The following is a 16,936-nucleotide window of genomic DNA, read 5'->3' on the forward strand; positions in this document are numbered from 1 at the left end:
TTGTATGGTGGAGAATGCAGAAAGGAGAAGGATATGCAGAGGTGAATCAGGAGACAAGTAACTGAGTGGTGATAAAGCCAAAATTCAAAATTAATCGTCATTCGCTGAAGAATACCTATTTGAGTGGGAGGGACTGCCTATCTTTTTTCAGACCAATTTCTGGCTCGTCCAGTAAAATATACTATTTTGAATATCTCCTCAGCGGATCCTCATCATTTCAGCAGACCTTCCAGCCTAACTTAGCAAACAAAGTCAAATGTACTAAAAATTTTTTAACAGTTAGGGAATGTGGTATAGGTGATATTTCAATATACTTGAAACCATGCTATAGTTTCATAGTTCTTTTGAAAAGGATTTCAATATGTTCATAGCTGGACGAAGTAGGAATTGAGTTTTTCTTTTTCTTTTCCCTTATCCCTGGTCGTCTTATGGATAAATTTTTTAAAGAACTTTACAAAAAAAATCGATATTTTAATGAAAATCAACTTGAAAAAAACATCGATTTTTTTACCGAGAGTCTATATTGCTTAAATCGATTAAGGTTATCCATGCATTTATTTGGATTCTAAGAAACAAGTTTTTGGAAGAAATACTAGGTTGCTTATCTTAAAATAATTTTTAAATTAAATTATCTTTTTTTCCAGGGTTTTTGAAGACGGGGGCTCGTGGCAGCGTTCAGGGCAACTTCGGGCTCATGGACCTCGTCGCTGGCCTGCACTGGTTGAGAGAAAACATGCCGGCTTTCGGCGGCGATCCGGACCGCATCACGATGATGGGCCACGGAACGGGAGCAGCTCTTACCAACTTCATCGCAGTCTCTCCTGTTGCTAAAGGTGTGCATTTTTCTCCTTTTTAGACTGCAGAACAAAATATCGATCATATTGATTTAAGGGTAATTAATTATTACTTTTATCGTTGCACACAACAACTTATTGAATATAATAGTACATAAGAGTAATACAATTAAATTAATTTTGGAATAAACCAGGTCAATTGAATGTTTCAAATTGCATTAAAAGTAGGATTACATCAAATGAGGTTCTTATACGGTAATCACTGTCCTGATGGTCCTGCCATTACCATATTTATGTAATATATATATATACAGCACATAAACTAACAATTAATAAACTTAATTCTCTCGCCATTTTATTTCTATTTTATTACAGCAAGTATAGGCAAATTCCGTCTCGCGGGTAAAACGTTTAATTTGTATTCCAAAATCGAACATTAAACTTTAAACTTTGTGTAACAATTTCACGTTAGAGAAGCATAAACATCGTAGTTCACCCGTTATTAACGTGTGCCTAGCTTTTCCAGCTAAAGGGAAAATTTGTCTCATATCTCCAGCGGAAAGACATTCTCAATAAACTGAAAATTTAGATATGGACATATTAACATTACATACTGGAAATATTGTAAAATAGTTCAGCGTTCCCTAAGCACTAGAAATATAAAAAGAAAATTACAATAAATCGATTTAGAAAATAGTCTTGCTTAACTAAAATACATATTCATTTCGCCTATCTTTTATGCTCTTTAACAAAAATTGGAATGATGTTTGTAGATCGACCTGCAGATAATCAATGTAGAGTTCAAATCTTCTTTATGGTCTTTACTAGGTGAAAGAAAGACAAAAGTGTTGGGATCACCAAGCTTTCCTAACATTATGTTGCCATCATCAGGGCCTATTTATTAAGAAAAAATATACATAATTAATATAAATTTTTAACAATCAACAATTAAAACAATAATGCATACTTTCCCAAGAGAGAAGAGAAAAAAATTCTCATCGGAAAAAAACTAATGTAAAAGTGCTTTGGTTTAGGTTATGAAGCACATGACCAGCATTCAGTTATACAACAACAAGACATCTATGTAAAGTACTGAGTAATTATTCGCATATAACATTAACAATTGACAAAAATAATAATTTATACATATAATAACATTTTTTTAAAATTACCTCACTAATGAATTCATATAATTACAAGTCCAACTGTTTTTGTTCTTACTAGCTATTTTTGACATTAAAAACATATGTTATCAAAGAGTATTACATTAATGACTAGAATTACAGCTTGTTAAAATGATATGTACAAAGGATTACAATTAAGATGAGAACACTACACAACGTCGCCTCACCTAAGGTTGGACTGTTACAGTTAGTGAAGGCTACGAAGCTCTGTGCACTCTCCATTATGCGCCCTCTGACGGTCGCCACCTTTTTTTCCGTTTTTTATAAATTTCCAATAACCGCGCAAATGTTGAGATGGAACCTAGTTCGTCACCATTTAAATTGCAGGCACACCTCGTTAAATAGATGTATACATTTTCCAACAGGAGTCTTCTCTCAAAGCCAACCTCTCGACCCAAGATCTCAGGGGAGTCCTACTTGAAAAAATGACCCTTCTTTGTAGCATGAGAGGACAACCCTGTGGTCAACTTTTTATGAATACAATCCAATCTATGTTGGTTCATTCTAATGTGAATTTTCTATTTTGTTCTTAAAGAGGTTTTGAACTCTACAAAAATTGGAATATGGAGTTTCAATCTAGAAGGATTTAGGTCATTAGATAGGTGAAGAAAGTAAAGGACTTATTGTTGGGTTCACCCAGCTTCGGCAACTTATAGTGCCATCATCAGGGCTTTACATATGTTCATAGTCTTTATAAATAGCTATAATTCTAGTCAAAATACTCTTTGATCATAAATGTTACCTATAAGAAATTGCTAGTCAGAACAAAATTGTTGAAACCACAATCATATGGATTTTTATTAGCGAGATGACTGTTTTCACCAAGTTAAATGTAATTTGCTGGCCATGTGCTTCATAACCTTAAACCCAAGACGTTTTTACAATAGTTTTACCATGTTCCCATCTTTACATTTGACGCTAAGGGTAAAAATACAAAAATTGAAGGGTATAATTTTCGATCCTCCTTAATTCCAGATAAATAGATAGCTTTATAATTATTTAAAAAATAATGCAATACAATTTAATTATTAAAGTGATTAAATCTGATGTATGTTTTTACCACAATTCGTCCTTAAATATTACGAAAAGAACAGTTATTATGTTGTTTGTTGATCGACCTACAGATAATCTGTGTTGTGTTTCGATCTTCGTAGAGGTCATTAGACAGGTGAAGAAAGAAGAAGACTAATTGCTGGGTTCACCAAGCTTTCGGCAACTTATAGTGCCATCATCAGTGCCTATTTATTGAAATTAAAATTAAAATAAATAGGACCTGATGATGGCAATATAAGTTGCCGAAAGCTTGGTGAACCCAACAATAAGTCCTTTACTTTCTTCACCTGCCTAATGACCTCCATGAAGATTGAAACGCCACATAGATTATCTGCAGGTCGAACAGCAAACATCATATCTTCAAAAATTGGAATATTTGAACACTTTTTGACTTAAAATGTTGAAATAAAAATAAATGATTACGGTTTTCTATTTTAAAATACGGAATTAACAAAAAGAACGTTTTTATTACTTGTTACAACTATTTATAATCATACAAGTCATGCAAAATCAAACGTGAGTATTGTTTTTATCGATTTATTGATTTGAGATCCGATTTGAAGTTCTTTCATCGCTTTTCGATCAATTCCACCTATTCAATAGTGATGATTTTATCTCCGGATCAAATGCTTTCACCTATTTTTTTATTTTTTATTATATCAAAGTTTATAATGAACAAGCGAACTTCACTTGGGAATTGGGAAACAAAACATTGTTTTAGGAGGAGTGTTTTCCACTGTAAGTTTTAATGAAACCAAGTATTTCAAAAATTTTCCCCTCAAGAGGATTAATAAGTAATCAATTATTTTTAATGAAACCGAATTGTTCAAAAGAAAATGATGAGAAGCGGAATGTAGGGTTTTGAAAGTTGGAATCCAAGTTGTAAAACTTAATTGGCATCGGATGTAGGTAAAGACTTATTTCAATAAAAAAAGAAAAAAAAAGAAACGAGGATTTGTAAAGAAGAAATGCGATATGTTGCACAAGAATTCTGAACTAAAAACAAAATTAGGACAGCAGTCGACGAAACAAATTCAACTGATCTGTAAGTTCCCTTGTTTCCTTTATATTATTAAAACGATAATCATATTTAAGTCAGATTTAATATGGCAATTCAAGATATTTCGCTAGACGTGAAGGGCCGAATGATAATCATATTAGATTGACAAAATCATATCCCTTCAAAGTGATATTACTTATTCACTGAACTTTAAAAAACTCACTAATTAAAAAACAGGGATGTTGTGTAAATATAAACTTGGTCTAATAATTTTTTCCCCTTTCTGTTGGGTTGGATCGAACTTTATTCCTACAGGGCAAATCGTTTAACCTCGGTCGGATAAACCTCAAACTTCAAAGATTGAATTGGAGTCTTACTTCAATTGGATTTATTACCCTTGAGGGTGCTTTATGGTCCAATTTATGCTCGAGTTGCCACGCTCTATAGACTTTGTTAAATCGGATGGCTAATTAAATCTCTCCAAACGCAATACCTGTATCATAAAGTTCAATTGCGAAAACAAACTCTCATCGTCGGAAGATAAAAATATTAAACATTCAGGGATTTCATGTGGAAGCGATATGGATATTGCGCATGCAAGTGGATGCGCGCGTGCTATACACATTTTAAATTAGTCGCCCTAAAAAATTAATAGTGCTAATTAAACTCATGGGATTGAACTACCAAAGAACACATAAGTGCATCAAAATGAGGGTTTGCAAAGACCAAAATTGATGTTAGTGATTATAATAAAGAAATATTGCCCTTTTATCACTTAAAAATGATTTATGCCTTTACAATGTGATGCCGTTGTGATGCATCGATTTGCTCTACCTAATTACAAATCGTCCTTTGCTCCAGTTTAATAACTGTAATTTCCGGATTTAAAATCATAATAATCAACGGTTCAATTTGTCAATAGTTTTAACAATTCCTATCAATAAATATTCATCATTATAATTAAAAATATATATATTTTTAAGTATGGCTTCAACCTAAATATAAAATTATTTTTTGTATGTAAGGTCTTGGTTGGAATGAAAAAGTCAGTGTCACGAGCGGGAATCGAACCCACGACCTTCGGCTCAATACGCCGCTGCCCTTACCACTTGAGGTAACGTGACTTCGATTCTCTCGGACAGAAGAAGATCGTGCGTTCGAATCCAGCTCGTGACACTGACTTTTCCATTTCAACCAGGACCTTACATACAAGGAAGAATTAATTAAAAGAAGTAATTTTAAATAAGTAAAAGTAATAAGTAAAACGAAGTATAACTTCACAAACATCTCTCCGTGGCTATTTCATTGTCACACCGACTTTCACACATACACACACACACATATATATATATATATATTGCAAGGTGTGCGACCAAGACCCCGAGGGGTTAAATGCCTGGGTAGACTCGTACCCCATCCCTAAATGGTCCGGGACTTGGTCGGCTCACGTATCCTGCATAAATCTCTTGAACTTGTTCTCAAACCCCAAGATTTTCGACAATTTCTTCTCGGGGAGTGATTTGGTGATGCCCGCTCCTTCAAAGATTTCAAATCTGGACCTACCGCATCTATCACACTCTGCGAGGTAATACCTTGCCCTTTCTTCTTTTATTTCGCAAAAACGGCAAAACGGATCTGATACAATACCCATTATGGAGAGGTGTCTTCTCAGTGGGCAGTGGCCTATCCAGTCAGCATACCTATCAGTCTCCTAATTCCCTTCCTTGTGATAGAAAATAGCCATTTCGGTTCTGCTGGTTTGATCACCTTAACAAACTCTTAAGAAACAATTGGTTTGAGTACAAGCTTGGACATGAGTTTCCCGGCCTTTTTCTCCCCTCACGATTGTTTGGCCTTGCTTATGTCTGGGATGAGTGAGACGGCCCCGCCAGTGGCCTCTGCATCCGGGGCTTCATCAGGCTCCGAGTCGGTGCTGGAGTGGCCTGGAAAGGCATATTTTTCCGTTTGTTCAGGCATATTTTCACTGGTAGCAATGATGACTTTTGGTTGAGTACGAGCTAAACACGGATTGCCTAGGTCCGGGGATAAATTACACTCCTTAAGGAATTTTTTCATGCCCCAGTTATTAATACTCTCCTTCGCTGCGCTCATAGAGTGAGGTATTACCGGTTATGGTCCGACAAACGCAGTATTAGAGCCATATTTGGCCAGGCTATCCGCCTTCATTGCCATGGTGTCCTTTATGTGCTGGCATCCAAATAAGGGTTACCTTGTTCTCATACCTGGACGAGATCCTATCGATATGATCTACGGTTTACTCCACCTGTCTTGATGTTGACCAATCTTTTTGTAATGAGGAGGGAAAATACTAAAGGTGGGGTAGAGATGGGAAGTTAGTGTCCGAGCGGATCGAAGTCACGATAGATCAAGTGGTAGAGCAGCGGCGTATCAAGTCGAGGGTCGTGGGTTCGAATCCCGCTCCTGACACTGACTTTTTTATCTTAACTAAAATCCTTAATTAATTGAAACATATTAATTGGTCAAGCGGACAACGAAAATGAGTAAATTTAATATGTTAAAATGAAGTATATCTTCATTAAAGCTCTCCGTGGCCATTTCATTTGTCGTCGAGAATCCAATCCGATTACACGACATTTGAAAAATGGCAAAAAGGAGAGAAAATTCAAAAGGTGGGGTTGAGATGGGAAGTTCGTGTCCTAGCGGATCGAAGTCGCGATAGCTCTAGTGGTAGAGCAGCGGTGTATCTAGCCGAAGACGTGGGTTCGAATCTCGCTCGTGACACTAACTTTTTTATCCCAACTACAACCTTAATTAATTGGAAGATATTAATAAAAAATGTTAATTATTTCACGAGATATTAAAATAAGAAAGGTCGTATTAAAAAAAATAATCTTACAATTGATCGACCACCTGTAACAAATAGTAATGGCAACCTAAGTCAATATAAGTTTTATTTATTAATTGTTATCTACAAATAAGAAAACTATATTTCAATAATTGTAATGTAACTGCAATTATTATTGAGCCCTGAAAAGGACCCATTAAAAGATTGAAAGTACGGGAGAAATTATTTATAAAATGGACTTACTCTCGTCTATGCATAAATTATGGATCATATTAGATCATCAAATATTGAAGTAGGTCGAGATGGACGTCGGATCATCATCATTTACATACTATACCTCAAACGAAGCAATAACGTGGGTTCGATTCTCAACGCTTTTGCAAATATTCAATATTAATTTGTTTTTGAACAAGCTACGGTTTTAGTAACGAACTTCAAGTATTCGTTTTTGTGGCAATTACAAAAAAATTAGCAAGTGGGCTAAATTTCCGATAAGAAGGCCCCCTTTTAGAACTTTTAATTTAATTTTAGGCAAAAACTTGCAACCTTGTTGGAAAAGTTTACTTTAGAGCTTGGCACATTTCACAACTTTTTCAATTAATATGCTTTCTAAAACAAAACACAGAAAAAAGGGACAATACACAAAACGAGCAACCAAAGCATAAAAAACAGTACAAAGTACATTCAACACAGAAAAAACTACAATTTAAAACAAAAATACAGAAGTTGTAATACTGAACTTTAACCTAAAAAAAAAACAAAAATAATCCAAAGTAATTTTTTGCTTTGGTTGTTCAATATTTTGATCTCTTATTTGTATATTTTATATATTTTTATTATAATTTTTTGTTGAGTGTTTTAATTTTGTGTTTTTGTTAATGAAGGCTGTAGTACCTACAAGTTGAAGAATCAGACATTAGATTTTCATTACGTACAAGAAAGACTTTTCATATCTTAATGAGGTGATTAAAGTAAGAGTGCATTTCGTAACAAAATTACATTTACATTTAAACTACAAATACATTCAGGTAAAAGCAGCGAAAATAAAATTCTTTTTTGTATTTTAATTTTTTGTAAACTCAGACCTGTAAATACATTTCGAACATAACGGAGGGAAAACATTATTTCTCATGTTGAAACATTAAACGGATCCTTTCTCTTTCCTAGGCGAAGGCTTATACTACAGAAAAAGAACGAGTTATGCAAGTCATATCGTCCAAGTTACAAGTGGTCTCAGTTATAAATAACTAACTTTCCCACCCCTTGAGACCTTTTATTTTGGCGGCTCGTGAACTCGTATTCTAGGCAGCGAAATGTTTCATATAGCGCCGCGTTCAAAGCCTGCAACCGCAACAGAGGTGGTTTTTTTAAATTTTGACATAAATTACATTTCCCATTTCATAACTAGTATGAATATATTTACCGTTTCTCCAGGTTTTATTGCAGGTTTTATTTTTTTAATAAATACAACTATGTATGCGTGAACAGTGTTATTTTAGTAAAGATTAAGTTAATCATAATAAAATTGTAGAGCTGTCAACATTGGTGAATTATAATTATCATTTATTTTTTAAACATGAGTTTTTTAAACAACAAACCATTACATATTAATTAATTGATATTAAAATACATTTCATAAATTATTTTAATGTCGATGAATTTTTAAAAGGATTTTGACATGAATAAATTTTAAATGTTCGTTATATTTGCGTAATTCGGTTTGGTCTAATTGAGCTTTATTTGTAAATTACTGAAATTTTAGACATTTTTTTAGTGTTATTTTACCAAGTGCCTACGTTGATATATTTCATGAGTTTTTCGTTTGATAATTAACTTTATTTTCCTGCACACTCTTTACAATCGTAAACGCGAAAAAGCGACTGAGTTAACCAACTTTATCCAAGTTCAAAACAATAGAAACTGGAGTTTGGTTTGTTTTTGTTATTCGAAATGCCTTGACTCGACTTTTGAGGATTTAGGTCGGCAGAGTGGAAAAAAATGAAAAATTCAAACGAAACAATTAAAATACAAAAAATGAAAATCGTGATAATAACGTAAGACGCATGTTTCCCTTACTTTAAATAAAAGTTAGAATTCAACAGCAACATATATTTCTATCCTCACTGTCTGTGAAGTTTGCCCGTCAAGACTTCAAAAATTCCTAAAGGTGTGGTAACTCAGGATCAAGCTCTTTCTTACCAAAAACTTTCCGCTGTTAGTAAAATGCTATTAACAATCAAAAAATAATTATTCAGAAATCGTGAGATGCGGTCTGGTGTGATGTAGGTTTTAGAAAAATATTTTCTTTATCGTGCCAACGTTTCGATCTTTATTGAGATCATCTTCAGAACCTGGGATTTACAAATATTGTTTAAATTTAACAAATTCATATACGAAGTGGAAAAAAGTGAATTTATGCAATGCAAAAAAATATTTTTTATATTGAATCAAAGTATTTCTACTCACTCAAAGGTTTGTCTTCTGTGTAATTGTACCATTCTTGCGTGTTGTTTTGACAGTTCCAGTGAGATATTGCTGTTTTATGTTTATATATGTTAAATTGTGAAAGGGTGGGGAAGGAAGTTTCAAAAAATGTTCAAACATTAGTAACTCCTTTGTTATTATTTATTTCATTGCTAATACAGTAGTTATTCTACGCCTTTTTAAAATATTTTCACATGACTTCTTGACATATGTTGGAACGCGACTCGCGTGATTTAAGCCGGATCCTCTCAACACGTCGCCCACTTGATTAGAAATGAGCTATTGCATCTTCAATTCTGGTTTTGGCGGGTTGAGCCCCCGCAATCCCTTCTATACCCGGCTATATATCGTTGCAGGCATGGCAATAATTAATTTCTTGGTCGGGGCTGCCTGAGCTCGTCTCTCGTTCAACGTTTGGCCAATGGTGAGCGGAGTTAGATTCCGTTACTGACTAAAAAAAGGTTTCTTGTTCGTTTTAACAAACATATAAGAGTATGTTTAATTTTCTATAATGTTCTCTCGGTTGTTATCAAGTTTAAAGAAAATATTTTTATTTTAAATATTCGCCTAGCTTTTAAAATTTTATTGTTCGTTCTTCAAGGCCCTTATTAAGATTTTAATTTTGGCCAATGTATCATATCAAATATATATAAAAACAAGGCACACATTTTTTTTACTTATTGATTTTTAGTCAGAAGTATATAAAGTTAATTTCTTTGCACTGAAGATGATCTCAATAAAGATCGAAACGTTGGCACGATAAAGAAAATGTTTTTCTAAACCTACGTCACCAGACCGCAACTCACTACCTCCAACTAATCCTTAAATTCTTTTCATGTTAATACTGAAATCCTTTTCACTTTTTTCTTCAACTTTTCAAGGATGAAATAACAGTACTAGTTTTATATAATATCACTGACAGTAAAACTAAAAACAACAATGACTAGTGTGAGGTTTATATTCTGTACAGGAAGCGTGCTTTTAACAAATTTTCCCCTTTCTTTTAAATTCATAAACCATACTAAATTATTAGTTATAAACCTCTTTTAACGTACTAGTTTAACTATCTTTTACATAACACAAATTACAATCCAAATAAATATAATAAATAAGAATGTAAATACAATAAAATAAATAATTATATGTATGTATATATTGACTTAATTGTTTTTAGAAATGTATATATCCACATTTTACTAAAAACAATTAAGTGTTCGTTTATAATAATTATTAATCATAGCTTTCGGAACTTTATTGTACTTCTTCAGTAGTCTACAAAGTGCAAAGTGAGTAAAGATCATTTTAAATGATGAACATGATGATTTAATTGTTTTTAGTAAAATGTTTATATACAGCGTGTCCCAGTTCCTTCTGACGAAACTCAGGGAATCGATTCTACTCTTCGTTTGGAGCAACAAATTCCTAGGTGAAAGTTTTCGGAAAGTTCTCTATTTTGAAGATATTCGTCAATTTAGGTTTTTCCAACTTTTTACTATCTTATCACATAAAATCTAAAAACGCGTACAACTTCCAAAATTTTGAGACTACAACAAATCCAATTACACCATTTGAAAGAACCCTAAATTTGCTGTAAGCTACTTCTATTTGAAATATTCTGAATGACATAAAATGTTAGCCAATATCAGTTGGAACATGTCACAATTACAAAATTTAAAATTTTGGTCATGATTGCACGTTCTACTGAGGTTACAAAAAAATACCTACAACTTGTCAAATTTCACAAAAACTTCTTCATCTAATATGCTTTACGTTGATTTATCCAGGTTTTGAAATAACGTCCTAGTAGAGTCGAAAAATCAACGTAAAGCGTATTAGATGAAGTAGTTTTTGTGAAATTTGACAAGTTGTTTGTATTTTTTTGTAACCTCAGTAGAACGTGCAATCATTACCAAAATTTTAAATTTTATAATTTTGACATGTTCCAACTGATATTGAGACCTAAATTGACGAATATTTTCAAAATAGAGAACTTTCCGAAAATTTTCTCCTGAGCATTTTTTGCTCCAAACGAAGAGTATAATCGATTCCCTGAGTTTCGTCAGAATGAACTGGGACACCTGTATATATACATTTTACTAAAAACAATTAAGTCATCATATTTGGTCAACATTTAAAATGATCTTTACTCAATTTGCACTTTGTAGAGCCCTGGAGTATGTACAATAAAGTTCCGAAAACTAAGCGAAGATTTAAATTAAAAAGATTTTCTTCCACCACATCCCTGATAACAACGAAGAGAAGTTGCAGATCTGCACAGTTGGTCGATAAATCTACAAAACACTAATTTTATATGTTAAACTTGTTATTTTCATAGTTAACTTACACACTCAAAGATGATAACCGGACATTCGTATTTATCGATTTGTTTATTTTCCATAATAACATGTTGTTACATGTTTACAGTATTACTAATATTTTACACTTTTTAGATTAAAAATACATGAATTAATATTTATGAAAGACATTGGTCGAGATAAAAAAGTCAGCGGGATTCAAATCCACGATCTTCGGCTAAATACGCTGCTGCTCTATCAATTAAAAACAAAATAATTATTATTAAACTAAATTATTATTAAATTTGTTATTAAAACAAACAAAATTACTTCAAAATTCGATTTTTTCCAAAGCCAACTTATTGAAAGGGTTAATTTTTTTAAATTATTTTCTTTCGTAAAATTAAACTAAAACTAAAATAAATTTGAATAAAATCCATCCTTTTTTTCTAAAAATCATAGCTTTAGGTCGAGAAAATCTCACCTTGACAAATTCTTTAGTCAACGATGAGAGTAGTGAAGAAAAAATAATGGTCGACAGTTACTTTACGGACAAATATAGAAAAACTATTGAAGTGGTTATCATGGACGTGATATTTCTCTCTTTTTTATTTTTTCGCCCAACATTCCCTACCCCCACACTCACCCGCGTGACATATGAACCATACCGAAATTTTTACAAACAACGTTTTGTGTTTTCCCGACTGAAAAGGTGGATATCCATTTCCAAATATGAAAATTTCTGGAGAACAATAAACTGGTAGAAAAAGGTCGAATTAATCACGGAGGGCGGCGGTGGCATGAAAGCCAATGGGTTGTAAGTATTTCGGAGGGCTCCGCCGTGAAAACAATTACGCCCTGACAGTGTCAAAGTGTCGGATCGTTCGTTTGATGGAAAACGTGTCGTAGGAAATTTTTCATACCCCCCCCCATTGTTTTCCCAACTCAATTTTGGTCGGGTGAGTCCAGCTCCTCTCGGTCCAGTCGATCAGCCGACACGGGTGTTTATGCACTTTAATTTAACGAAGCGATCCTCCGAAATTCCGTTTTCGTTTAACTCCAGCCAAGAGATGAAAGAGACTTGGAATTGGATTCGCCGAGACAATGAAGTTAGTCGCCTACCATTGGCGCTGGCTTTGTCAGCAAAAACAATGGAGTCAGAAAAGAAACTGACAAATGGCAGACTGAGATATAAAAAAACTTTTTCTTCCCGGTCTCGAAGGCTAAGACATCATGGCTCTGAGCTCTGGTTAATTAATTCTTTATCTCTATTTTATTAACAAAAGAAACGATGAGGATAGTAATAGTCCCTGTATAAAATGCATCTTAATTTAATTGCAACAACACGGTTCGTACCTGTATGATTGATATAAAATTAGATTCAATTTTCGTACATTTCCATCCACACGAACCCAAAATAACTTTCTGAAAACGTAAGGAATTGAAAATACGGCGTTTCGATAGGTTAAACCTGCACGGCCGAACCGTCATGCGGGTTTTTAATATATTCAAGCCCCTTACTGTGAAGAAATTAATTGTACATGTCATTTTTCTTCCTTCGAGAAGTGCCTAACCAAACTCGCATTGAATCATGGATATGTTTTTAGAATTCGTACAATTCACCGATACACACACATAACACGTTGATTACGGCACTGACTTCTAACGACACTTTCGAGATACAGAAAAAAATTGTTTACACTTTTCCCCCCTAAAAGTTTGAAGAAAAAAATGAACTTCATAATTAGGTTGACCTAGCGGTGACATCGATTCCATTCTAAAAATAACTCAATCATCCAACAACAAGCTTAGAGGATTTTCTAGAATAGCTGCGTCCTTCCAGAGCGACGGCAGTAACGAACGTGAGAATTAAAGTGTAACCGATTTTGTTAGATCTTCGTGCTTCTACATTAATATTAGCTTTTTATTTGCATCAAAAGGGACAGGCTCAGTTATTAAGTTTAATGCGTTTGTAATCCATACGGACGAGGAAACCGGTTAATTAATAAATGTGCCAGCTGATTTTGTTAAAATGTTAATTTATAGTTAACAAGCTACAATTCGAAAACTTGCCTTCCGAGGGGAGCAATGATAATGTTTTTTCGTCACGTAATATGATGGCGCGGATTTTCTCAATTTTTGTCAGAATGTCACCTTTTATATGGTGACACGAAAATAAAACATAATTGTTGCCCTTATTTATATATTGAGAATGTACACGATTTTGTTCAAATTCAAGTTCATTAACGATAAATTTGAAAAAAAAAACCTTATTCTTTTTCCACTTCAGTAATTTTTCCATCTCCAAATTTAGCGAACATTCCGGTGAGTATAGTTATGCTGCTTTTTTTTGGCAGGTAGGTAAACCTTAGAATTCAAATATACCGATAACATGCTCGAAGTCGAAAAATTGCGTAATTTTGTTTTTTGTATCTAGCACTGAAACTGATACACGTTAAAACTTACTTTTAAAAACAAAACGAAGTTGGCAAACCTTAAATCAGCATACGAAGATCATTGAAGGTATGTTGAAATGATTCTATACTATTCACAATTTCAAGATTTATCTACTTTCATTATTTAACTAACTGGTAATATAGATAATTATACAAATATTATTAATAATTTAACTAAATTTATCATTGTACAAAACTTGTATCTGATAATAATTTTAGAAACATTCGTAGTAATCGATACTATTACTAGCTGTATATATTAATGGCTTTGAGAAAAAAGCGGATTTACGATGATAGGGTTACCCATAACGCGGATGTAGCAAGGAAATAGCCAGAAAAATCCAAAATAACAAAACGAATACCTTAAGTAATTGGAAAGAAAGGGAAAAACGCGCGGTGGTTTTATGCTCGTCTGGTTCGGACCACCGCTATATGGTCGGAGAGAACCTCAAAATGATTATTTTAAAATAAAGCGAAATCTTTTTTTAGACTTATTGGTGTAAGAAAAATAAAATCCAAGCATTGAAAAAAAAAAAAACATACATTATTTTTTCAAAAGTATCATCAAATATAGCTTTTCGAAGAATGCCCAGACCTTACCCATTATTGATTTATCCAAATTTATGTACTAGAAATAGAGTATTATCTTTTTTTTAATAGCTTACTTAATAATAACTTTGATCGTTATACAATAATACAATTATAGTTAATTGATCAATATATTTATTAATCAACGTTACAAATTCTTCCTAAATTATCTAGTTTTCGAGTTCCGCTTGACGAATTAACATTTTTCAATTAATTAAGGTTTTTAATTGAGGTAAAAAAGTCAGTGTCACGATCGGGATTCGAACCCACGACCTTCGGCTAGATACGCCGATATTCTACCACTTGAGCTAACGTGACTGCAATCCACTCGGACTTCCCATCTCAACCCCACCTTTGACATTTGAAAGATGGCAAAAAAGGAGAGACAATTCAAAAGGTGGGGTCGGGATGGGAGGTTTGTGTCTGAGAGGATCGAAGTCAGGATAGCTCAAGTGGTAGAGCAGCGGCGTATTTAGCCGAAGTTCGTGGGTTCGAATCCCGCTCGTGACACTGACTTTTTTATCTCAACTAAAAACTTTAATTAATTGAAAGATATAATTTCTCTTAAAATACAAGTTAGCAAATTTCATGGCTGAAATTAAAATCGCTCTTTCCGTGAATAGTATTATGTAATTTATTGTTGAGATATAAACTCAAATGTTTTTATGCTTAACTATACATGCCAAATTATTAAAGATGTAAATAAATAATAAGAATGAAGAATCGGATGGTTGTTTATATTTGCCCTTTATACATTGCTATTTATTTAAAATTAAAAATATAAAATATTTTTTTGAAAAGTTGGTATTCTTTCAGGGAAAGTGGGTTTAATTCTGAGAAGTATGTCACAAATAGCAAGTTATTTTCATCAGACATTTTTTAAATAGATTATACAGGGAAGAACGCCTTGCTGACCGCCTGCTCAACCGACCCTCACCTCGTGTTCACACTTCAAAGCGAGCAGGTGTGGAAATGGAGTGATCTGGCCATAATCTGGCAGCAATCGTGCGTTTCATACTTAATTGTATACAGCCAAACCCCCAGGGCGATCCTCTTTATGCCCCCTCGTGATCCTTCAAGTGGCGTAAACCTAATTAGCTTTGGAAATGGGCTACGGAGTAAAATTATTTTGTGGGTCATTGATGCGTGTAATCCGATTAATTAGGAGTGAAGAGGGTTAGGCAAAGGGGCCGGCCGATAACACGTCTCTTTATGGGAGAATCAACAACGATTAAAAGTTAAGAAACATTAAAATCGTATCACGGGCTGGCATATGAAAACGATACACATGCTAAATAATCAATCAAAAATGAAGACTTTTTACATAGAATATAATTGAGCTTTGTTATCAATCCATTTATGCTTTAGTGGTCAATTGACCAAATTACTGTTTTCAATTAATTAATCTTTTTTTAAGGTTTTGGTTGAGATCGAATCCTGATTACACGACATTTGAAAATGGGAAAAAAAGGGAAAATTCAAACGGTTGTATGTTGAGATGGAGAGTTGGTGTCCGATAGGATCGTAGTCACGATAGCTCAAGTGGTAGAGCAACGGCGTATCTAACCGAAGGTCGTGGGTTCGAATCCCGCTCGTGACAGAGACTTTTTTTATCTCTACCAAAACCTTACATAAAAAGAATAGTTAATTTGTTATCAATTTTATCTTTCATAAGTGCGGTATAAATATTCAATTATTTCTATCAAAAATAAAGTAACAAAACAGCAAAAACAATACTGAAATACCGTTTTCATTAAATTGATGCTGATTGTTAAAGTGAGCAGCATTAATTCAGAGACTCGCAGACCAATAAACTCTATGAACCATAAAAACAACTAATTAATATTTTTAACTGAGATAAAAAAGTCAATGGCACGAGCCGGATTCGAACCCACGATCTTCGGCTTGATACACCGCTGCTCTACCACTTGAGCTATCGTGACCTCGATCTACTCGGACACTAACTTCCCATCTCATCCGCACCTTTTGAATTTTCCCTCCTTTTTGCCATTTTTCAAATGTCGTGTAATCGGATTGGATTCTCTCTCTCGTGGGTTCGAATTCCGTTGGTGCCATTGACTTTTTTATCTCATTAAAAACATTAATTAATTGTAATATATTAATTGGTCAAGAGGACCACGAAAGTAGTGAATTTAATGAATTGAAATGAAGTGTACTTCAGTGAAGCTCTCCGTGGCTATTTCCTTTGTCGTCGAGAATCCAATTTGATTACACGACATTTGAAAAATGGCAAAA

General features: G+C 33.7%; 1 protein-coding gene across 2 annotated transcripts in view; it reads left to right on the plus strand.

Annotated features, from left to right (window-relative positions):
- The window catches only part of LOC106666991 (neuroligin-1-like), a 641,234-nt gene that overhangs the window by 489,498 nt on the left and 134,800 nt on the right, over positions 1–16,936 (plus strand). For both annotated transcript variants that reach the window (XM_014394572.2, XM_014394573.2), the window contains exon 4: positions 645–833. In XM_014394572.2, coding sequence (XP_014250058.1) covers positions 645–833 — 189 coding nt within the window. The remainder of the gene's footprint in view (positions 1–644; positions 834–16,936) is intronic.

Source organism: Cimex lectularius, unplaced genomic scaffold (genome assembly GCF_000648675.2).
Source record: "Cimex lectularius strain Harlan isolate CLEC.00 unplaced genomic scaffold, Clec_2.1 scaffold142, whole genome shotgun sequence".
Classification (NCBI taxonomy): Eukaryota; Metazoa; Arthropoda; class Insecta; order Hemiptera; family Cimicidae; genus Cimex; species Cimex lectularius.